This window comes from Drosophila busckii, chromosome 2R, assembly GCF_011750605.1.
Source record: "Drosophila busckii strain San Diego stock center, stock number 13000-0081.31 chromosome 2R, ASM1175060v1, whole genome shotgun sequence".
Lineage (NCBI taxonomy): Eukaryota > Metazoa > Arthropoda > Insecta > Diptera > Drosophilidae > Drosophila > Drosophila busckii.
The window spans coordinates 10239072-10261722 of record NC_046605.1 but is presented as its reverse complement, the minus strand read 5'-3'; the positions used below and the strand labels follow the sequence as shown (position 1 = coordinate 10261722).

General features: G+C 41.4%; 5 protein-coding genes across 5 annotated transcripts; 3 read left to right on the top strand and 2 right to left on the bottom strand.

Moving 5' to 3' along the window:
* The first annotated feature begins 9752 nt into the window (after positions 1–9752).
* LOC108597585 (ATP synthase subunit s, mitochondrial) lies at positions 9753–10469 on the top strand. Its single transcript, XM_017984205.1, has one exon. It carries the CDS (start codon positions 9800–9802, stop codon positions 10424–10426), a length of 627 nt encoding a protein of 208 aa, XP_017839694.1. The 5' UTR covers positions 9753–9799; the 3' UTR covers positions 10427–10469.
* Positions 10470–10478: 9 nt separating this feature from the next.
* LOC108597584 (WD repeat-containing protein 19) lies at positions 10479–15079 on the bottom strand. The gene is made up of 8 exons (XM_017984204.1): positions 14910–15079; positions 14134–14856; positions 13465–14077; positions 12826–13405; positions 12301–12764; positions 11167–12250; positions 10737–11106; positions 10479–10679 (listed from the first exon to the last, which is right to left on the bottom strand). The coding sequence occupies exons 1-8, from the start codon at positions 15077–15079 to the stop codon at positions 10574–10576; spliced, it is 4110 nt and encodes a 1369-aa protein (XP_017839693.1). The 3' UTR covers positions 10479–10573.
* A 226-nt stretch (positions 15080–15305) lies between these two features.
* LOC108597219 (rab proteins geranylgeranyltransferase component A) lies at positions 15306–17206 on the top strand. The gene is made up of 3 exons (XM_017983660.2): positions 15306–15444; positions 15499–16557; positions 16620–17206. Exons 1-3 carry the CDS (start codon positions 15396–15398, stop codon positions 17000–17002), a joined length of 1491 nt encoding a protein of 496 aa, XP_017839149.1. The 5' UTR covers positions 15306–15395; the 3' UTR covers positions 17003–17206.
* Positions 17207–17264: 58 nt separating this feature from the next.
* On the bottom strand, positions 17265–19969 carry LOC108597218 (serine/threonine-protein kinase hippo). The gene is made up of 2 exons (XM_017983659.2): positions 18464–19969; positions 17265–18404 (listed from the first exon to the last, which is right to left on the bottom strand). The coding sequence occupies exons 1-2, from the start codon at positions 19713–19715 to the stop codon at positions 17644–17646; spliced, it is 2013 nt and encodes a 670-aa protein (XP_017839148.1). The 5' UTR covers positions 19716–19969; the 3' UTR covers positions 17265–17643.
* A 356-nt stretch (positions 19970–20325) lies between these two features.
* LOC108594960 (parkin coregulated gene protein homolog) lies at positions 20326–22614 on the top strand. Its single transcript, XM_017980094.1, has 5 exons — positions 20326–20636; positions 20712–20893; positions 22000–22171; positions 22227–22376; positions 22438–22614. The coding sequence occupies exons 1-5, from the start codon at positions 20378–20380 to the stop codon at positions 22596–22598; spliced, it is 924 nt and encodes a 307-aa protein (XP_017835583.1). The 5' UTR covers positions 20326–20377; the 3' UTR covers positions 22599–22614.
* The last annotated feature ends 37 nt before the right edge of the window (positions 22615–22651 follow it).

Sequence of the window (22651 nt, the reverse complement as noted above, 5' to 3'; positions counted from 1 at the left end):
AAAAAAAAAGAAATAAAAGAACACAGTACTAATTGAAAGTGTTTGCATGCTGCTGAAATTTCTGCTGCGTTTTGCATTTTGTGTACTTCGTGGCTTTGCAAAGTCCAACACACTCACACACACACACACATACGCATGCAATTAAAGAATTCGGTGACATTCAGATAAAGCTAAAGCATGCTGCGCAGTTTCCGCTATCAGCAGCGAGTCCCTCCTCTGCCCCTGATCAACGCTTAGAAGTACAGCTATGTGAGCTTTGAATTTGTTGAATAATTTGCAATTACAAAATACATATGTTATTCAATTATTATTTAACTAGTTTAATTGCTAATTACCTAAAGAATGTTTCAACGTAAAGCTTAAGCATTTTCCCAGGCTAGTAGAGTGACAAAAAAAACCCACACCCAACCAAAAAGGGTAAAATAGGCAAAGTCAACTTCAAGAAAATACGGAAAAAAGAAAAACTTTGGCATGGCCGCAATTACCGCAACAGATATGCCCATATAGATGTATTTTTTATATACTTATGTGTACGAGAGTATATACAAATGTATCTGCTGGCTGGTATAGGCCAACTCTCTATAGTTGGCTTTCGCTGCTGCTGTTGCTGCTGCTGCTGGCCAGGCTACTAAAAATGGTCTCGCCGTACACACGCATACGAGACGCGTTAAAATGCCCAGACAACCAAATTTAGTAACAGCAACAACAACAACAACAACAACAACAACAACAGCAGCAACATCAGAAGCGCTGCTAAACGTAATGAAATCAAATAAAAAGTGCCCGACAAAGCAAGCAAAAAAAAAAAAAAATAAAGAAAAAAGCAGCTGTAGCCAGAACAGCATTTTACCGCTTACTTTACTTTGTGTTCAAGATATTTCTTCTTCAAAGAGTTTTCCAACAACAGAAAAAATGCATTTCTCACAACTCCAGACGCTCCTCTAGACTTTTACTATATATAGCAACAAGTTTACTAGAAACTGTTGCTCAAGTGGCTTTTGATTAGTTTTAGTTGGCGATCGATAAGCGGTATGCCCTGAATTTTTCGAAGTAACAAACACTACACACTCACTTATCTCATAAAGTTTGTTTAGACAAGTTTTGGCCTCTCGTCGTGTTGTAAACCTATTAGATAATTTTATTTCTATATATAATGTGAGTTTTTCGATGTTAACAGCTCTCTATGCAATTATCTAATCAATAGGTTCGCACTGTCTTTATATAGCGGCGGTATCTACAGACGAAATCGTTGATGGTTATAAGTTTTACGACTGTAAACTTTTTTTTAAATATTGAAGTTTGTTTTGTTTCGCCAATTAATCTATCTATCAAAGTCGATCGTTGACACCTATCGATCAACACCAAGTTAAGGCAACAAGCATTTACATTTATTTAATTTTGCAGCATATTTTATAAATTAGTTTTTCACACACTCACACACACACTCGCGCGCTCCAATCAGCGTTGACTAATTTCCACCATTTTGAATTGATTTACATGCATAATTCGCATATTGTTAAAGCCAAAGTTTAAGTTCTGTGTGTAACCGAGAAAAAAAAACCCAAAGCTAAGGGTTAAACCCACGCCAATCAATTTCGTGGTTGTTGCTTTCACTTTGAACCCATTTGTAGACCACAAAATTTATGAGCAACAGCATAAATGCAGATTTAAGCTTTAACTTTATACGCGGTCTCTCTTTGTTTGTCTGTCTTTTTTCTGAAATGAGACTGTCAACTCCCTCACAATTTGTTAGATAACAGATCAGAAGACAAGGCGGAACGCAAAACAACGAAATAAAACGGCATGGGGCATACTATGTATCTTGTTTTCTTTTGAAATTGACAAAATATCCAAGTTGTTAGCTGTCGATGGCGTTGATATGATAATGCCCCGACACAGAAATATATATACATATATACATATCGTAAGTTATTAGGACCTGGGCACTTGGTTCTGGCTGTTATTAAGAACAGCGCGCAGTCCAGTTTTAAATAAATATTTTTATACATTTTGGCACCGAGACAAATTATAGCAATTAAATTGGATTTTACTTAAAAAAATGCTTTTGGTTTTTTTCAGCTTTTGTGCTATTTTAGGCGAGCTTCATAAAATATTGTCTGGCTGTAAATGTTTCTTCTGTTTTACTTGCGTCTGCATATTTTATTTTTTACCTGATCAGCTTTGGTTCATTTCGATTTTTTGAACAATTTAAATTGTTAATTTCTTGTTATTTTCTGCTGGCTCGTTGCGGTTGTTGTTGTCGCCCACAGCGTTTTTTTTTTTCTGTGGTTGCTTTTAAATGAAAACTAAATGCTTTGCCTAAATGTTTTTATGCTGTTATTGTTGTTGTTTCTATTTGTGTCTTTATTTGTTGTTTATTGCCTTTTGCCAAATGAATAAAAATATATGTATGCATGCATACTCTGTACATATGTAAAAGCGCTGCATCTGTCTGCGTGTTTGTGTGTTGTCGTTGGCGTAAAAAGAAATAAACCACAAGCATAACAACAACAAACAGACCACAGCTAAAGTCAAAGGCAGTGGGCGAGCTGCAGCCGCTGAGGTGTGGTGGATTAGCAGCGGTGCACATGAGGTGAAGTTAACAGCAGCTGCACATTGCCAAAATACAAATGCATAGTGGACATTTTGTTGTAATTTAATATACAAATTTTATTTTTATCTCAGCATCAATGTTGATGGTTTTTACTACACGGTTTTATTTATTTTGTTTTTAGTACAAAATTAATGAATTAAAATTCGTGCTAGCAGTCCCACTGTCTACAAAATCCACAGCAACAACAACAAGCAGAGACCCACAAAGAAAACATTGAAGCTGTGTTTGTCGCGTGGTATTTGCTATCTCAGTCACACACACACCCAGGCAGCCACACGCTTTGCGTTTGCATGTGTGTTGAGTTGCGTGGGCACGAGAACGGAAACAGCGCGCAGTCAACGTTAGCAGCGCTGCTTGTCTGTCGCAGTTGTCGTTACGTCAATACACTTTATAAACATACATATACATTTTTTTTTGCATGCATGCATGTGTGTGTGCGTGTGTGTGTTGGCCTGTGGCTTGCAATAATAACAACATAAAAGGTAAAAACGTTGGCTATTGCCGCGCTGTCTGCCGCAACTAATTAGGTAACGTGCCAGCAGCCAACAACAACAGCGACAATAACAATAACAAGAACCCCATGATAAGCGCAGCGCAGTTGCTGCGCAGCCCCAACGACGCAAATAGTAACATAAATTTCGCACACACACGCACATGCATACAACGATCACACACACACAAAATCCAATAAGAAAGCAACTTGCGGGATTGCCAGGCTGTCTGCCAGCGTCTGGCGGTTGCTACTGTGTTGATGTTTTTGTTTTTGCAAAAATAAATTTAATTTTGTAGCCATTAATTTTCTACTCTAGATACGAGCGCGCGCAGGCTACGTCCCTCTCTCTCTTCTCGCTCTCTTTGGCATTGCCTCGCTAATTAAATAACTAAAAAAAAGTTTTCTTATAATTGTTGGTATTTTTTTTAGCTTTTGCTCTGGCTATAACGGCTTATTGAGTGAATAACTAGACATAATGAATATAGATTTAATATTATTAAAGTGCATTTATATGTCGGCTTTGTTTTGTTGTAATTTTTCAAGTGCAACTTGGCTTAATTAGCCATTATTGTTTGCACATCTACAATTTGTTTGTAGCTTTGTTTGCAATAATAAATTAACGTCATATTTTTATCGCTTTTATAATAAATCGTTTTGTCTTTTGATTGCCGCATAAGAAAAGTAAAAAGAAATAATCAATTTATTTGTTTTGTGTTTATATATTGATAAGATTGTGAATCCTATGATATGCAATGATATCATCGATTGCCAAAAAAAAAAAAAAATTATCTACAAACAGACGCTTGTGTGGTGGGCGTGGCAGTCAGGTGAATATATCTATTTTTTTTTGCTCATAGAACCTTGAAACTAATTGATAAAGTTAAGATAGCGAAGTTTTCTAGCTAATTCGATGGTTACAGACCTATTGGCGCATTGATTGAATGATTGAATAATATTAGTTTAAATTTAACTATAGTCATAGCTCGCTAAATGTCAAGTCACGTCCGTCACGTTCTAAGCGCTGCTTTTATTGGAGTAAAGCGTTAAATAATAGCTTATCATAACAATATGTATGAATAATAGCAGAGTTGACATTAAATAAAATATAGCATTAATACAATAATTATCACTTGCTTGGCATAATCAATATTTAACTTTCGAGCCGCAAGCGATATCTAAGTTCTAATTCCAAAGAAATTGTTGATAATATGATGTCAGCTGCGCAAATTGAAAATTGAGCTAACATGTAATAAAATTATACTAGGCACAAGTTTATACAAAATAACAGTCGCATTTAGGCTTTGCTAGTTAACTCGCTTTGTTTGAAAAGTTGTTATCAACAACGCGCTGTGATAAGCTGAATAAAAATAATGTTTGTGCCATAAATTTTGAAAGACCTTGCAGCAGACTTACTGTTTTTATTTTTTTATTATTTTGCTGCAGATAGTGTCAGGAGCCATAAAGTTTACTTGGTTCTCACCTTGTCGCAGAATCTTAAGCGTACGCTCTTTAAATTAAAATCTCAAGACAAGCAGACAATGCCCAGCAGCGTATTCAAAATTAATCTGCAGCGCAATAATTTCCGATTAAGTTTTATATTTTTTCTCCCCCACTCTTTTTGCTGTTGCTTTAAAGGCGGCTTAAGAAAATCTTCAGGCATGTCAAATTGAGTTCCATTCAAAAAAAAAAAAATAAAAAATAATAAAATACAGAACAAAAGCTACAAAATGCGGGCAGCAAAAAAAAAATAAAAAAGAAAGAAAGAAACGTAGCGCGGCCTGTCAAGCGATCTTAACGAAGCAACAACAAAAACAACGATCCTGCCAGCCAAGCTGAAGGTGAAGAAGACTTAAAAAAACACAACAACACATACACAGAAGGGTAACACACACACACACACACACACACAAGCAAACGACACACACGCACAGTGGGCCAAGTGAGAAAAGCAAGCGCGACACCAACACCAAAAACCGGCTAAAGTTGAAGCCGAAGCTGCGGCTGGCGTTGCCTCTTGACGTGTTCTTCGTTTTTGGTCCCTGACCAGGGAATTGAATTGAATTTCCAGTCAACGTTCAAAATGCAGCCGCGCCAGCCTTTTGCCTTTACAAAGGTGTGAAGAAAAAATAAAAATACAAAAGCCAAAGCAACAGGCACGAAATTCTCAACAACAACAACAAGAACAACAACAACAATGCCCAAAACGAAATCCCAACTGCAAGATCTTTTGCTGAAAAACTGGATTGAGGCCTGCGCGTTGGTTTTTCAGTTTGTGCGGGGCTTGTGGTGTTGCCAGCGGGGCATGTGCCCAGACTCTTTGGGATCTTTCAATGCTCTTTGGCTATGATCTCTGCGCATGTGTGCATGTGTTTCCCACTCTAACTGTGTGTGTGTGCATTTGTACTTGTATTAGAAGCATCTGTTACGCTGTATACGAATTGTTTTCGTGTTCTTGTTGTTTTTTGCCACATTGGTCAAAAAAAAAGAGAGTCTAAGGTGAAAAGTACTTTTTATAATAAGTACTATAGATTTTGTTTGAATAGAACTCGAACCTTATAGATGACTTTTAGTATTGATACACAATTGAAAGCAATGCCTCAGGCAATGCGTAGAGAATGTTTGAATGAAGCATTGTTAGTGGGCAAAGAAAAGATTTGAAATCAACTGTGACAGCTACGAGTTGGAATAATAGGTACACAATTCAAAATTAGAATAATAGTTGATTTTATATAGAGCTATTGAACTATTATTACAATAGTTTGTAAGCTTAATGAAACAGCTAAGCTGGCTTTTTCCTTAATATGCTTAATAAGCAGTTTAAATTCAAATATAATTGATTATTGAAAAAAAGAGAGCAAGTTGTATTTAAATAGTTTTTGAATAAGCATGCTCAATTTAAATATATTATGTGCATATTAATTAAGTATACGCTGCAAGGCTTTAACCCTTTGACTTTACTACGCTTAGATTTAGTTAGCAGCTTAGCATAACTTCTAATTCTCATTGTCAGCTGCATATGTTGCACACACACACACAGCCTATAAATCGTTGTTTGTATGTATGTATTGCCTAGCATACCCACGTACATAACAACATAACCGACAACTATTCAACTTTGAAACGAATCTGATTTCTGTAACTGATTGTGCGTTGCTTTTGTTGTTGTTGTTGCTGCTGCTGCTGCTTTTGACGTTTCTTCCCAACGTCAGTGCGCGTTAAACCTACGAGGAATCCTACAGATACACACACACACACATACATATAGACACACAATCACAGATACAGATACAGCTCGGCAAGATAGAGGCAGCAGTCATGGCAATGCAGGCATATGGAGGCGACGCGTCGGTTTGGCTTAAATTGGTTTTTATTGTTGTTGCACACACACACACACACACACACGCACACACATGTGTCCATTGTTGTTGTTGCAACGCTTCGTTTTGACCATATTTCTTGTCGTTGTTGTTGTTTTTTTTACCTTTCTTTGAAGTCGCATTTAATTCTTGGCATGTTCTGCTCTTCTCTTCTTTTTTTTTCTCAACTCCCCCCCGCCCCTTGGGCGCTGCTGCTTTTGTTGTATGCCTCAGCTTTGGGCTCTGTGCTTGACCGAGGTGTGAAGAAAAGAATTTTTCTGTGCAATAATCTTGATGCCTTTTTAAGATTTGTTGCTGCTGCTGCTGCTGCTCCATGCTCCATAGTTGGACTTTAACTTGGAGCTGCATTTTTTTTCTCTCGTTGTTGGTTCGTTTCGTTTCGGTTGAAAAATGGTTTTGGGGCTCAAAGAAAATTTACGCCATAAAATGTATAAATAATTGGATATACACTCGACTCTCGCTCCTTTTTTGTGCTCTGCTCTTCTCTACTTGAATGCATTTCAAATTGCTAATGATGAGAGATTCCTTCCGTGAGACAAGCAACGAGCCAATTTCATGGACAGTTTGAAAGCAAATCTTATTGGCCAAGTTCATGGCCCCCAAGCCAAGCTCACAAGCAGCGCTTTTTACATTAACTGCATTTATTTATGAGCCACACATACGCGCCCCGATATCATCTTTAGCTATAATTGCAGCTCATATGCATATGAGCAGAGTTTTTATGTATAAAATTATCGATATTGCATTTAGCTAGAATTCACACCTTGCAGGCTTTAATTATATGCTGCTGTTTATAAATTTAGCTAGAAAATTGCTGCTGCAAGTGATAAATAATGTTTTGGGTTTTTGCATATTTTTAATTTATTAAACACTTGTGTGATTCACAGCTGACAAATGTTTGCTACAAGCTAAATGCAGAAATACTTTTGCACATTTAACTTTTATTGCAATAAGAGCAACAACAACAAATTCTACTTTAATCAATGGCAGCTGAAGAAAAGCTGGCTAAAGCAAAATAGAGAAAAATACAACAACAACAAACAGCAACAGTAAGAATTGCATTGAGCACGAACATTTAAGCAAACGAAAACAGCACAGAGCCTCATAACTAAATTGCATTAAGTGTAATTATAACTAATTAGTAGCAGAAAAAATATCAAAAGCAATGCTGAATGAACTTAGCAATACCTTGTAATTTTCTGTGCAGAGCATTTTGATTTTTAAGCATTACCACAAATAAAATTATACAAATTTACTATAGTTTTGTTTTTAGCTTGATACATGTTTTACTTTTCTTTCATATAGTTTGCTGCATTAAGTATACGCCCCTTTGCTTTGCCTAGCGACCCACTTCAGGTGGCCAGCCCTTAGGGTATTAAACCGCATAACTAGTACATAAAAAGAGAGCGAGCAGAGAACACTTAAAATGAAATTGTTTTCATGTGGTACTTGGGTTTTTTTTTTTTTTTTGCTCTGACAACCGTGTCAGGTTATTAAAGCCAGTGGAAAATGTTCGTGGAAACGATTTTCGAGATTAGTGTCAGGCCGAAATGAATATGAAAACAATGAATGGAATTCTAATTGAGCACAAATGTGAGTTTGTGACTCATAAGCGAGATCTATTAAAAAAGCTCAGCTGTTAATAATTGCAAATTGCTAAAAGTTGAATAAAAAACTAATAAACAACATAATAAAATCAACGTTAATAGAGCTTGCATTTAAATCAATTTATAAAAGGAGCTTACAAGTGGATAATGGCTGCAGTAATGTGAAAGAGACAGATAGATTTGTACAGTTGGTTGCACAACAACAACTAAAGCAGATAAAAGAACTAGAGAGATTGAAGCGGCATTAGCATAAGCAAATGCTTAACAAACAGACATAAGATGCAAAGAAGCAAGGCACAATGAACCTGAGAGAATAATAATGCTTGGGGGCATGGGGGTGGGGCACATAGCGAAATAAATCATTTAATATAGCGCGCAATTTATCATCTAACATTGCTGCATATCATTCTTCATCTGTGCGCGCACACAGACACACACACACACACACACAGTTGCACTGTGGGGTGCCTTGGAAGTCGAGTCGTAAAGCTTGGTGGGTGGAAGCTATGGAATTTAAGCAGCCAGCGTGCCAAGGGGTTCAGCACGGGTGCATAGGTAAACATAAACAAATTGCGCTCAAAAAGGCGAGCCAAAATGTCTACTCGAGCTATTACGTCTCACAGTATGTAACTGCCTGTGTATGTGTGAAAGAAATGTATAAATGTTTGTCCGTCTGTTTGTTTGTCGTTTTCCTTTCTAGTGAACAATTCTCTGTTGTTTATTCGTCACTTTAACACGTTCGATGCTGACGCGCTGCGCTGCGCGTACATCGACAGCGACGTAACGTCACTGACACCGACACACACACATGCAAACACACACTGGCACAGAATTTATTTTTATTTAATGCGCGCTTGTGTGTGTGTATGTATCAGTTGCACGTACATAAGGCCTATCGAGCATGATTTTGGTTTTCTCATCGATAATGTACACAAAATGCGTTACAAACATAACTAAAATTCTATTAAAAATATTATGCATTTGTATATGTTCTATGTATACTCACGTTTGTATATAAATTTGTTTAGTTTTTGCTGCTTACTCTCTGCGGCTGTGATTTTTATGCTCGCTCTTTGGAGCCACACGCTCTCTCACAACACTCTCTTGAAATATTTATCTGTCTCACTGTCACACGCACTCGCAATTTGAATTTAATTTTATGCGTTTTATATATGTTATTAAATATGAGACAACAAAAATCTGGCAATTTCTGTATATTCTTGCAGTTGTGTATCAATTCGCAACACACTCAAAGCTTTTGTTTTTAATTAACCGTAACAAAAAGCAAAGCGCTGAGCGCACACGACGTTCTTTGCGTTGAAAATAGCTAAATAAACATTAAGTATCTACTTTAGGCATAATTACTCTACTTATGCTGCTCACTAATATATGTTTTCACTTAGAACTTGGTTATTTTTGCAGTCAAAACTCTTAGAATTTTACTAATTTCGCGCAGCAACCGACGTGCACTCGCTCCGACAAACAATTTTACAATAACAACAGATACAATGTGACTGCAGATATGCAACTACAAAATCCATAATGTACGGTCACACTTAGAGATACAATAAGCTATGGCGGTTGGTCGATTAACAGAACAGTATGACAATATACTAAATATTTAAAATATTGTAAAAAATTTGTTAAAAATACTAAATTACTGCAAAATGTTTTCAACAAAATTTTAAAGCAGCTGTTGTTGTTTGCAATGTCGCTACTGCAAACAATTGCAAGACGGTTATTACTAGTTGGCGCTAGCCCAAGTTACAAGCAACCGGAGCCATTGTCAAGGCGTAATATCTGGGGATATGTAGCAGTTGCCTTTAATCAAGTGGATGCGGATAGATTGTCCAAAGTGGGACCCAATCGTCTTTGTGCCGAGTGGATAATCAAGAACGGAGGAGGCGTTCGCTTCGTGGACAGTCCAAGTAAGTTGCGGAAGGACTATAATCTGTTGCCGCCTGAGAATGTACCGCTGCGCATTAAAGTTGTGGATGCCACAAATGCTTCGGTAATGAAAATTGGTCTGGCGCACTTCAAGGGCTGCGAAGATATTGACACTGTGATCTTTCACAACTGCAAGCATTTGGAAGGTGACAGTCTGGACGGTCTAACATACCTAAAGAACAGCCTAACGCGTCTGCAGATATCTGGATGCTATAATATAACTGACGAAGGCCTGGCAGTCATAGGCGAGCTGCGTAATCTCAAGCAGCTTCTTATATTCGATATGATATATGTGAAGCGACTGGAAGAAGTGGCAAATAAGCTGAAACTCCACCTGCCAGGCTGTGAAATACTAGCGTCTAAGCTTCCTGTGGCGCCCAAACAGTAATTTGTTATTTATGAGATACTTATATAAAAAGAGTTGAACATTAGTTGCGCAAGATTTTTTACTATTTGTTTTCAGGTGTCAATTGTGCTTAGCTTACAAATTATTATTTGGTGTAGGGTGTGGTGCAGTCTGTAGTCTTGCTTAAGTCTAGGAGGCAGCGAGTATATACGGCCGTATGTCTTCCACATCGAGCAGCTGCTCGGGAGGCACATGCTCACCGCACATGGGACAGTCGCCAGTCTCTGAGAGAATTCTGAAAAATACAAATAGTTGTGGTACTATAAAGTAATTTGCTTTTGGGCGAACTTACTTTTCCATTTCGGCGCGAAAGCAAAGGAAATCGCATTGTGGACAGGATGTCATCAGCGTTTTGATTATATGCTGTCCCGTAGCGATGCAAATGGGCAATGTGGTCTTGCAGCTGTAGCAAGTAAACTCCATGTTGGCCAGATTGGCATCGCAAATGGGACACTCCATGGTCTCGTCATCTATTTCATCGCGTAGCTGCTTAACGCCTTTGGGGGCTTTGCGCACTATGGACTCAACCTTTTTGGTGTAACGTGCATCTAGCTGATTGCGATAATCCGGACGCATTAACATGGAGGCATAGGTAAAGGCAGATTTCTTTAGACCAGCACGATGGCATTCAATGACCGTTGAGGTGAGTATGGGCACAATGTCTAAAAAATAGAAATATATCAATGGCTATAAAGACATACAAAAGTGCAGATTAGACTTACGCTCTGGGAACTGCGATATGCAGGCGGCTACTTGCACCAGCAGCTTGGCAGCCAGCAGATGATTCCCCAGCTTGACATGAATGCGCACCAGCGTATATCTATGCAGCAGTATTAAATTGTGGCGCATTTCTGCGGTAACTGAAAGATTATTGCGTCTCAACTCCTGGTACATGGAATAAAGCAAATCACGCGCGGATTTATAGTTGCCTGCCAGCTGTTCCTGGTTGGCAATAATGACGGCAGTCTTGGCTGCATCTTTAAAATGCTTGCGCGCCATATACAAGCGGAATAGATAGCGCGGATCCTTGGGCACGCCGTCCGATTCACCCAGCAGAAATTCAATGAGCTGCGTAGCAAGCTGCTCATTATTGGATGTGGCCACACAGTCAATGGCCAGCGAGAGAGCTTGGGATTCCTCATTGCTAAAGGCAGAGGCTTTCAATAGAAAGCGCAGCGCCTTGGTAAACTCACGCGCCAGAAAATAATATTTGCCCGCCAGCAGCGTATACTTTTCGCTTTCAAAGTAATGCGCCAGCGCCAAGTAATCCGCTGACTTGGCATTCTCATAGCGCTCCAACAGCTCGCCATGACGCCGCAGTTTGTTGTGGCGCTGGGCGAGGGCGAAGGCCTCCGCTACGCAGCCGCAAATGACCAGAAATTGCAGCGCCTGCTCGATGTCGCCTATTTTTTGATAAAACTTGGCCAACAGCTTGGCCGAGTCCATTGAACGTGACTCCAGCACAATTTCGGAGGCAGCATGCGGATCACACAAGTGATCCAGATAGATTCTAACGCAAGCATCCAAGTCACCAGCAATACGATAGCTTTGTATGGCTTCCTCAAACTGTCCATCTGATTCCTTAGCCTTGGCATGGGCAGCATGCAACTTGCTGCTCTTCACCTGCGGCAATATATGGTTCGCCTTGTGCCACATTTTCAATGCAATATAATGAGCACAAGCCTCGTCGTAGTAGCCACCGCGCTCGTAGAGTCCGGCAGCTTCGGTGAGATGACCCACAGTGGCCAACAGCTCAGCGCAGTCAAAGAGCAGCTGCTTGTCCTGCAGCTCCACGGCATATTGGATCTACAAAACAAGAGCAAGAATAACTTGTTTAGGTATAATTGTCCACTCACCCCTCTTCTAAAATCCCCCGCTCTTATAGACGTGCGTGCTATGCCCATTTTGCAAAGACGCACATGCTCCTCATACTCGGGCGAGCTTTGCAGCAAGCTTGGCGTTGCAGAGTCTTCATTGTTGATCAAGTCCTCCTTATAGCCCTTCTCATAGTGATACAAAGCATCCGCATAGTTGCCTGTGAATTCCAGCTGCTGCGCATATTCACGCGCTATGAAAGGCACCTCGGTGGGCTCGTATTTGTGTGCCAGCAGCAGTGCCTGATCCCACTGCAGCAAATCCCGTGAGAGCTCCAAGGCAGCACGCGTATATGTGCCTTTAAGTAAATACTCCTTGGCCTGATCGTATTGCCCAAGCAGCATGCAGCAGCAGCCGCTCAACATATGCAAATCTTCCACATAGCGCAGCTCATCCAGAGCATTCACCATAGCAGCATCAGACAGTTGACGAAAAGCGCGTTTAGCTTTAAGGATATAAAATTAGATTATATATCACTGTATTTTATAGCTGTGTGTAATACTCACCCATATCCGGCTCCAGATCAGCTATTGCCTGTTCTCCCAATAGCCGCCAAGCGCTGTCCATCTTCATTTGATCGCACAGCTTGAAGGCTTCATCATATTTCTTGAGCTGCAGGAACTGCTTGAGATTCTCGCTATGGCTCTGAGTGGGTTGCACCATATGCGTGCTTAAGGACTGCGTAGCATACTGACCACCATCGATATGTAGCGCCATTTCACCAGCGCAAAGCAGTAACGGCAGCTGGCCAGGATTAAGCTTCGTCTCGCCCACTTTAAGCGTGTGCCTGCCCTGCACGGAATGGCGTACAAAGACATGCGTATTGACAATACGCGCATCAAAGCTTATAAATATATTCGGTTGCGTTAAGTCCCAGTGGCAGCCGATGCATTGCTTGGGCAGCTCCGCTATAAGCAGCGCTTCCTGATCCAGGGCGGGCAGGTAAAGAAATCCTTGAGCATGTTCATCTATAAAGATTACTTTGGTGCCTTCCAGGTCCGTAAACACCTGGCGTATGCCATTGCTATGGCGATAGATGCAGCAGGTGTCCCATTTTTCCAGTGAGTAGAATACCAAGTGACCCATCTGTAAAGATAACGTACATTAGTCATAATCTTTTGCATTTTCCAACTTCAAAAACAAACATCTGTGGCAAAGATAAGCAGCTCCTGGCTGAGCGCGAAGCAGCTGATAACTGCATCACTGGGCATGGTGGGCAGCGCGCTGGGAAAGCTTGCTTGCAGCTTATCCTTGCACTTGGGATTATCCGCTGCAATGGCCTGCAGCAGCAACTGCGGTGGACATAAAGCGGCACAGTAATCCGCATTCAGTTTCATAGCGAGTATATCCTGTGGTAAGTCGCGTTCGCTCAAAGGACGTGGCTCATCGCCCAAGCTTTTACCCAAATCATAGAACCACACATGCTTGTCCACGCCTGCAGCCAAATGATATGGTCCAAGCGCTAAGAAACTGGGTTCTGTTTCCAGCGGCAAGCGAAATGGTAGCCCTTTGGACTTATCCGGCGCATACACATAAATAGACACCTCGGCCAGGCTGCTGAGTATGACCAGACGTGGTGCGGAGACTGCGTACAACTGCGGCAGCTTTGTAACATAGGTATAGACTGTGCCGCCATTGGTAGTAACAGCGAGAAGTTGACCATCGGGTGACCAATCAATCATCTGTACGCTAGCATGATCCGGCACCGTAATAATGCGCTCCGTCTCTTGCAGGTTAGTAATGGAATGTATCTTAATGCTGCAAGCAAAATTGAACCATTAAGAAGTGTTTTATATGTATTGATAGTCACTAACCTATCATCGCCACAGGAGGCTACAATATCCAACATGGGGCAATAGGCCAGACCTGTAAGTGTATCCTTGTGATTTTTCACCTGCCACAGCTCCTGGCCCACATCTTTGGGATGTGTCGATATGGCCACCACATGTCCATTGGAGAAACCCAACAATATATAGCCGTCGCCAAACCATTTGTGCTGCAGCAGCGAGCCATAGCGACTCTGGAAACCCAGCTCTGTAGGATTCTCCGGCTCCGGCAGATAGTACAAGAACAGCGTGCGTTTGCCAATTATCATGCTAATGGCATTATCACCGGCTATGCGGTCATCATTGACCATCTCGGCAAAGTACATGTCCGTTGGCACATCACGCAGCTGCACAATGCGCACCGTATCGCCGTCCTCGCTGCTCAGCGAGAAGCTCTTGTCATCCGAACCAAGCGCGAGTAGGTTTTGCGCTGACCAGGCGCCGCAAGTAATGCGTTTGCTATGTTTGCCCAGCACTGGAGTACGCTTGCCGTTACGATGATTGTATATCGCTAGATTGCCACGGCCCGTACCCACAGCCAGCAGCTGTTGTTGCTTGGACCACAAAATGCATGTGAGTGCTTCACGCAGACCCGACTCCACTGTTATCTTCTGTTCCGTAGTATAATCCCAGATTGTTATGTTGGGCGAACTGCTCGTTATAATGCCCAGCAGCTCACCCTCAGCGTCCCACGCAAAACCTGAGCAAAGTCTACAAAACCAATTATTATATAAATATAGCTCATATATAGACTTTAAGCTTACCCGGCGAGTATAATGCGTTGCACCAGCTGTCCTTGGCGATTGTACAGCGCTACAGAGCCATCGGTGCCCGTGGTAGCCAGCAAAGCACCAGCGCTTTTTTGCCAAATAAAATACACATCGCCAATACCATGAGGCTCATCGTATTTGTATAAAATCTTTTCAAACGACATTTTTTCACCAATTCATAATTTATTTAAGTTAAGTTATTGCACTCATGCTGCATTTTGCAGCTGAACGAAAAGTTTTTCGTTTTGTTTACGCTTTTACCGTTGCTATGACAGCAACAAGTTGCATTCCTAATGAAACAGTGTGCCCATCATGCGTAAACTGCTGCTGCAGGTTATTTTAGCTATCCCAGCAGCTGGTCACACTGAGCAGAACACAGTCAGCTGTGCTGCGTATAAAATCTCATTTAAAGGCATTCCATTAAATTTCTTCTTTAAATAGCATTACTGTTTGCAATTTCAACAAATAATTACTTTTACCATGTCAGATGAGTTGCCAGAGCAATTTGATTTGGTTGTCATAGGCACAGGTAAGCCACAATTCGCTTTGGCCATTGGCTGATGACTCATTTGTTGTTTGTTAGGCTTCCCCGAGTCTTGCATCGCAGCTGCTGCAAGTCGCATAGGCAAGACAGTGCTACACATAGACCCCAATGACTATTATGGCGATGTTTGGAGCTCATTCAACTTGGAAGCGCTTAATCAGCTGCTGGAGCAGCCCAGCCCATCGTTGCTTAATGCAAGCTACACTTGGCATGACGCAGCAACAGAAACAAATTGGACACGCGAGGCTTTGTTAGCGAAATCGCGTCGCTTTAGCTTGGATTTGTGTCCCCGCATAGCCTATTCTAATGGCGAACTGGTTAAGCTGCTCATTAAGTCCAACATTTGTCGCTATGCGGAATTTCGTGCCTTAGATCATGTGTGCATGCTTTACAACGATGAACTCGTCTCGGTGCCTTGCTCACGCAGCGATGTCTTCAACACCAAAACGTTAAGCATAGTGGAGAAGCGTCTGCTAATGAAGTTCCTAACAGCTTGCGCTGATAATGGCGAGGATAAGTGCAATGAAGATACGTTGGCTTTTCGTGGACGTACGTTTCAGGAATATCTCGAGGCGCAGAAAGTGACGCCAAAGATAGCTTCGTGTGTTTTGCAAGCCATTGCTATGTGCAATGCCAATACCAGCTTTGAGGTTGGAATGCAACGCACACAACGCTTTCTGGGCAGCCTTGGACGCTATGGAAATACGCCTTTTCTGTTCCCCATGTACGGCTGTGGAGAGCTGCCGCAATGCTTTTGTCGCTTATGCGCTGTGTATGGTGGCATCTATTGTTTAAAGCGCAGTGTGGATAACATTTGTCAGGCTACGGATTCTCAAGAGCTGTTGCTGAGTAGCGCAGGCAAAACTTTACGTGCTACGCATGTTGTATCTGCACCGGGTTATTTACCTGGTATGGTCTGCGAATTACAGCCGCATATCTCACGCGGCTTATTCATAGCCAGCAGTGCGTTGGGCTCAGAGGAGCTTAATAAAGGCGGCGGAGGTGTTAATCTGTTGCGTCTGCTAGCGGATGAGGGCAAGCGTGAGGCAGTCCTTTTACAACTTTCGCATTATTCCGGTACTTGCCCGGAAGGCTTATGTAAGTGGTTGATGTTTTTATTATTTAATATGCTTTTATTAATAATTTTTGTATGACGACAGTTATTTTCCATTTAACGACGCCCGCTGTGAGCAATGATCCCGCTGCTGATCTCGCTGTCTTTACCAGTCAAATCTTTAAGGCGCCTGCGCCACAAATACTCTACAGCGCTTACTTTACTCTGACTACACCCACGAATACAGCTTTATCGCCTGTCAAGTCGGTCTACTGCACTGCCGCACCTGCATATGAACTGGACTATGATGCAGCTATAGAAAACGCACACCAGATCTTTAGTCAACTCTATACAGATGCCGAGTTTCTGCCACGCGCACCAGATCCTGAAGAGATTGTAGTTGAGGGAGAAGATCCTAGCGCGCTTAATGAGAACAGTTTGCCCGAGGATTTGCGTGCGCAGTTGCAAGAAATGGATATAACTGAATAAACGTGCTTACTTTTATAATGATCATCACTTTATTATAAATTGCAAAGAAAGACAGAAAAACAGTTGAGGAGTTCTATATACATGCTAAAGTTTAGTGTTGTGCATATTACTGTGGACTCAAAGTTGATCAATTTGTTTGCTTATACTTTCTATATACTTTATGTATACTCTCTAAAGCTACTAGGTATATATATATAATTTTTATATATGTGTGTGTTTTATGTATATATATGTGTATGTATGTATGTATCGAAAAATATGCATATGCCAATGCCGTATAAAAATTCTTTTCATTTATATCTATTTATTGCTTGCAGGTTTCCTATGTGTTTATGATTATTCTTGTTGTTCAGTTGCACTTAAATGAAACTTTGTTATAAAAAAATCAGTATTAAACACAAAACATTTTGTAAGAGTTTTAAAATTAACAAGGAAGAACGCACCAAATTTAGTCTTAGGTTTGAGATATAGATTTTTGTTTTAAAATTATTTGAGTTACTTGAGCAAATGAAACGAAAACGCGTGCATTTAGAATATGTTAGGGGTTAAGAGGGTTAATGCTAAATTCTCAGTGCATTTTACAATAAAGCTTTTCGGTTCTCGTTTCACTTGTTTATAGTCAAAAACTACATGGGGCTAGTCTATATTTTAATTAGATTGTTGTTAATATTCTGTTGACGCTTGCGTTTCGCATTCATGGCATCCACAATGGGCTGACGCTTAGCATTATATTTCTTGTTCAACTGCTCAATCTCCAGCTCCATTTCGTGGTCAATATTGCTCAGACGCTGGTTCAAATCATCAAAGGTAAGAAATTTGAGAAACTCAAATTCACCCTCGACAAACGGATGCGACTGTGTGTGCAAATGTTGATGTTGATATGCGGGTGGCGCAGATGGCTGCTGCTGCTGTTGCTGTTGTTGTTGCTGTGGTGTAGCATTGTTGCGCAGTAGGTTCTGCTGATTATTAAGCGCAACCAGCTGCTCGTTCATTAGCGCATGCGACACAAGCAAATGCGGTTGTTGTTGTTGTTGCTGCTGCTGCTGCTGTTGTTGTAGCTGATGCTGCTGTAGACCATACTGATTGATGGCTGAGATTTGTTGAAAATGCAATTCCATATTTTGCTCCCAGTTGGCATCATGCTGTGGCTGCTCCAAAAGCTGTGCCTGCTGTTGTTGTTGTTGCTGCTGCTGCTGTTGTTGTTGCAGTAACTGCTGCTCTGCTGCCGCTGGCGAATATTCTGTGGGCGTGCTAACGCTTTTATCATCAGCACGCGTTTCGCTAGCGTTTTTACGCTCGAAATGATCCAGGAACTGTGGACGATAACGATTGCGCGGCTTCTGATCCTCCGAGCGCTTCGCAGTGGTAGAGTCATCCGAATCCGAATTGATAACCATAGTGCCTGTTATTAAAGTAGAAATAGGAACACTCTCGTTTTAATTATATTTGTCATCAACTCACCCAAATTGGACTCTAGCTCCACCATGGTGCCACTATCCACAGCGGCAACATCTGCTGGCACTGCCGCTGCTTTAGCAGCCGCCTTGGCCATATTTGGGCGTAAGCCGCCTGGTCCAAGCGTGCCTTCGTCTATCTCCTGTTCTGGATGTGCTATCATAGTGGCATCCGAAGCAGAAGTCTGTTGATATTCATTAAATTTCTCCGGCACTAAAGTTCCAGGGTCCTCAAAGAAGGTTTTATCGGTACCCGCATTGAAATCAGTCTCCTCCTCCTGTAGCATAAGGCTGGGATCCTGCGTGGCCAGTAGCTTGGCCTGGTTAAGAGCCATATCAGCGGCACGATTGGCACGCTGATGCTCGCGAATGGCACAGGTTTCCTCCAGCATAGGCTTCAGTATGCTGCGATGCTTGGCATTGCGTATAAACTCATGATCCAGCAAATCTGTTGCAGTGGCACGCTCATTGGGATCCTTGACCAGACATTTGCTAACAAAGTCAATGAACTCGGTGCTCCAGCGATCTGGCTCACGAAACGAGGGTGGCGGCTTTTGTGGTATCATAAATATGGCACGCATGGGATGAATATCGCCATATGGTGGCTTGCCCTCTGCCATCTCCAGCGCAGTGATGCCCAACGACCAAATGTCTGCAACACAATCGTAGCCAATCTCCTCAATGACCTCAGGCGCCATCCAGTAGGGTGTGCCAATGACTGTATTGCGTTTGGCCATTGTGTCCGTCAGCTGACCGGCAACGCCAAAGTCTGCCAGCTTCGCGAATCCCTCCGTGTTGAGCAGTATATTTGCAGCCTTGATGTCGCGATGGATTTTGCGGCGCAAATGTAAATAAACAAGGCCCTTGAGTGTGTCCGACAGTATGGTGGCGATCTCGTCCTCCGTGAGCGTTTTCTTACGCAGACGCATAATGTCTGAGACACTGCCGGCTCCACAGTACTCCATGCATATCCATAGATCATACTGCTTGAAGTAGGAGCCATAGTAGCGCACCACATAGGGAGAATCACATTGTTGCATAATCGATATCTCCTTGATGATCTCGTGCAGATCTGACTCCACAGGCACCAGCTTAATGGCCACAATGGAGCTGCTTTCCTTGTGCAACGCCTTAAACACCGACCCATAGCTGCCCTCGCCCAGCTTGTACATAATGTCAAACACTTTTTCCGGCGGCTGCAAGAGTGACTCCTCCGACAATTTCTTTAGCTCGCCATGACTATTTGTATTGGAAGACATGTTGCTGCTGCTGGCTGTTGTTTCACCACACGCACAGCTGGCTTAGCATATGCTTATAATTAAACCTGCGTTGCTGCAACGTTTATGTTGCACGTATCAAATTAACACACTCAACAATAATTGCCAATTTAAAGCAACATTTTTTCACACACATTTGTTCTTTATTCGCTTGTCCGTCGCAATTCCAAGCGGCTGGCAACTCTAAGCAGTGGACAATAGAGCTATCGATTAGTCGATACCTGAGCTTATCGTTGTTTGTAAGGAAGTAGCGCTTTAAATTCATATAACTCTTGAATCACAAACAAATGTAACTTATTTAAAAAAATATTCAAAGGCACAAACTAGTTTAAAAAAAAATTAAGGCTCATATATTTTTGAATTGTTTGAAATTTCTGTTCAATGAAGTTGGATATCGTAGATAGTTATTATCGCTTTGGCGCGTAGTTTTGAATGGCAGCTGTTTAGAGTAAACAATGGCTTATCAGTCAGTGCGCTTTCTGTGGCCTTTTGGCTGCCTTAGCAACGGCATAGCGCCATAGCTACAGACAGGAGTTGATACCAATACACGAAGCTCGGAGACCGTGTGAAAATTCCTGCAGTTTGTTGTTTACGCCAAGCGAGAGCAGTTCAACGCTTTGAGCCAAGTGTCGGCAACCACGCAAATGTCTCAGACACGCACAACGACAGCGTTTGGAGCGCGCCATTCGCATGATTTTCATACAAATTCCATATCGCTGAAGCAGCGCTCCAAATCTGCAAATCCACCGCAATTGCGGCCATTTAGCGGCGTGCAGAGTTCACGACCCCGTTGTGTGCCGCCTTTCTCCATACAATCGCAGCAAAAAAATACGATTGTCATCAACGGGCCAATTCTGGAAAAGTCCTCAGTAACGGCAAGCGCTCGCGCCCGTAATCCCAAAAGTGCGTTATCCTTCATGTCGCCAAGCTACATTTGTTTACTTTGTTTATTTATTGTGCTGTTTTGCTATTTTGTAGGTTTGAAGAAGCAGCAGAAATCTATATCTTCCTTTAACTTGGGTGCCAGCTTTAATGGCAGCCCTGCAGGCGTTGTGGCTAAAAATCAGGGGCGTGGCACGCTCTTTCGCATGTATTTCGATCGCGGGGACTTACCCATAAAAATGGAATATCTCTGTGGGGGCGACAAAATTGGTTGGACGGTAAGTTTTTTAGTGAAATTTGTTAATTACTTTTTGCGCTTTTAGTTTGTTTCCGCTTATTACCAAAATGAGCACAATTATTATTATAGTAGGTCGAACTTTGACCTGCTAATTACATGGCAACCTTCAGTGCTAGCTAATTGGCAATATATGCAATTTCAGCTCAGTTTCAAATTACATGTAAGCTCACTTGCGTGTTCAATTATTTCAAGTGTTTGCCATCATGGCACCAAGAAAACGAAAAAAAAATATACGCCGTATACATATAATAAAGCATTGTCTATTTCCGGAACAAACTGGCAAGCAAACGGACTGACACGTCCAGGTGTCAGTTCAGTAAGTCAGTCATTCAGTCAGCAGGGCGTGAAAAAATATTGCGAACTTGGTTTACCTTGTACATACGCCTGCTTTCAATGTCATAAGCTATGCGGAGTTTTTCTTTTGTATGCGGGTGGTGTTTTGGTAGGATTCTTAAGTAGTGCGTTTGTTTATTCAGACAGGAGGGATTTATGACAGCTCATTTACATATGAGCGATATGTGAGTGACACTATTTTATTTTGCGTCAGCCCTTAAGGTCAAGGCTGAGGATTTGGTAAAAGGTAAGAGGATCCTAAGGGACTTGTGAAAGAAATTACGTCAATGCGACAAAGCACAATGTGTTATTTATATTATAGATTTTAGTATTGGGATTGGAATGGTTTGAAAGAAAGAATATAATATTAATATAGTGGCACTAGTATGTTATTAAAAGAATATCTGCTTTTGTGCATAAATATTTGTTATTATGGTATGAGATATTATGATAATTTTGGGTTATTCCCTATAGGTGCCAGTGCCTGCCTCAATAGGTGCACTAAAGCAAAACAAACTTTTTTGTACAAGTCGCTTACATTTGCATGGCATTTCGGTAAATTTCCGTTTGACAACGTAAACAAACAAAAAGCATCTTAATAGAAATCAGCAAAAACTTAACAAGCATCGCGTGCCAATTTACACCTGCGAACAAAACGAATGTCGAAACAATAACGCCAACAAAACACCCGCACAAAAGTCTTTATAGCATATTTAATCAATCCAAGAAAAACTGTCATTTAAATGTTTATAGGTGGACATAGAAAAGCTGGACTACAGCCTCTATTTGCCATTGTTCTTTGATGGACTTGCGGAGCCCAAGCATCCATACAAGACATATGCGCGTCAAGGAGTGACCGATCTCTTGCAGGCGGGAGGCGAAAAGATACACGCCGTAGTGCCGCAATTAATTTTACCATTAAAGAGTAAGTATATTTGCATATATATTAGCTTGTTGAGTATATTAACTTATCAATTTAGATGCACTGAGCACACGCAATTTGGAGGTTATGTGCACTACATTGAAGATCATACAGCAACTGGTGATGGCTGCTGATAATGTGGGTCCAGCTTTAGTTCCCTTCTATAGACAGCTGTTGCCCATGTTTAATGCGTTTAAGGTAAAAAACCGTAAGTAGCTTGCCCAACTGCTGCCGCTTTTTCTTGAATAACTTTCATTGCCATTCATTAGTAAACTGCGGTGATGAGATTGATTATGCTCAGAAGAATAATCTGAATCTGGGCGACTTGATAGACGAAACGTTGCAGGTGCTGGAGCTGCATGGCGGCGAGGATGCTTTTATTAATATCAAGTATATGGTACCAACCTACGAGTCCTGCTATTTGAATTAGGCGCTCATTTTTATAGCTGCCATAAGTAAAACAAGTATTCTTTGATTTTGTTG

Coding starts and splice junctions, on each gene's coding strand:
- LOC108597585 (XM_017984205.1), top strand. CDS start 9,800: ATGTCGCTACTGCAAACAATTGCAAGACGGTTATTACTAGTTGGCGCT.
- LOC108597584 (XM_017984204.1), bottom strand. CDS start 15,079: ATGTCGTTTGAAAAGATTTTATACAAATACGATGAGCCTCATGGTATT. Junction 14,857..14,909: donor CAACGCATTATACTCGCCGG/GTAAGCTTAAAG, acceptor TTGGTTTTGTAG/ACTTTGCTCAGGTTTTGCGT. Junction 12,765..12,825: donor TGATCTGGAGCCGGATATGG/GTGAGTATTACA, acceptor ATATCCTTAAAG/CTAAACGCGCTTTTCGTCAA.
- LOC108597219 (XM_017983660.2), top strand. CDS start 15,396: ATGTCAGATGAGTTGCCAGAGCAATTTGATTTGGTTGTCATAGGCACA. Junction 15,445..15,498: donor TTTGGTTGTCATAGGCACAG/GTAAGCCACAAT, acceptor GTTGTTTGTTAG/GCTTCCCCGAGTCTTGCATC. Junction 16,558..16,619: donor TACTTGCCCGGAAGGCTTAT/GTAAGTGGTTGA, acceptor GTATGACGACAG/TTATTTTCCATTTAACGACG.
- LOC108597218 (XM_017983659.2), bottom strand. CDS start 19,715: ATGTCTTCCAATACAAATAGTCATGGCGAGCTAAAGAAATTGTCGGAG. Junction 18,405..18,463: donor GGAGCTAGAGTCCAATTTGG/GTGAGTTGATGA, acceptor CTTTAATAACAG/GCACTATGGTTATCAATTCG.
- LOC108594960 (XM_017980094.1), top strand. CDS start 20,378: ATGTCTCAGACACGCACAACGACAGCGTTTGGAGCGCGCCATTCGCAT. Junction 22,172..22,226: donor ATTAATTTTACCATTAAAGA/GTAAGTATATTT, acceptor TTATCAATTTAG/ATGCACTGAGCACACGCAAT. Junction 22,377..22,437: donor TGCGTTTAAGGTAAAAAACC/GTAAGTAGCTTG, acceptor GCCATTCATTAG/TAAACTGCGGTGATGAGATT.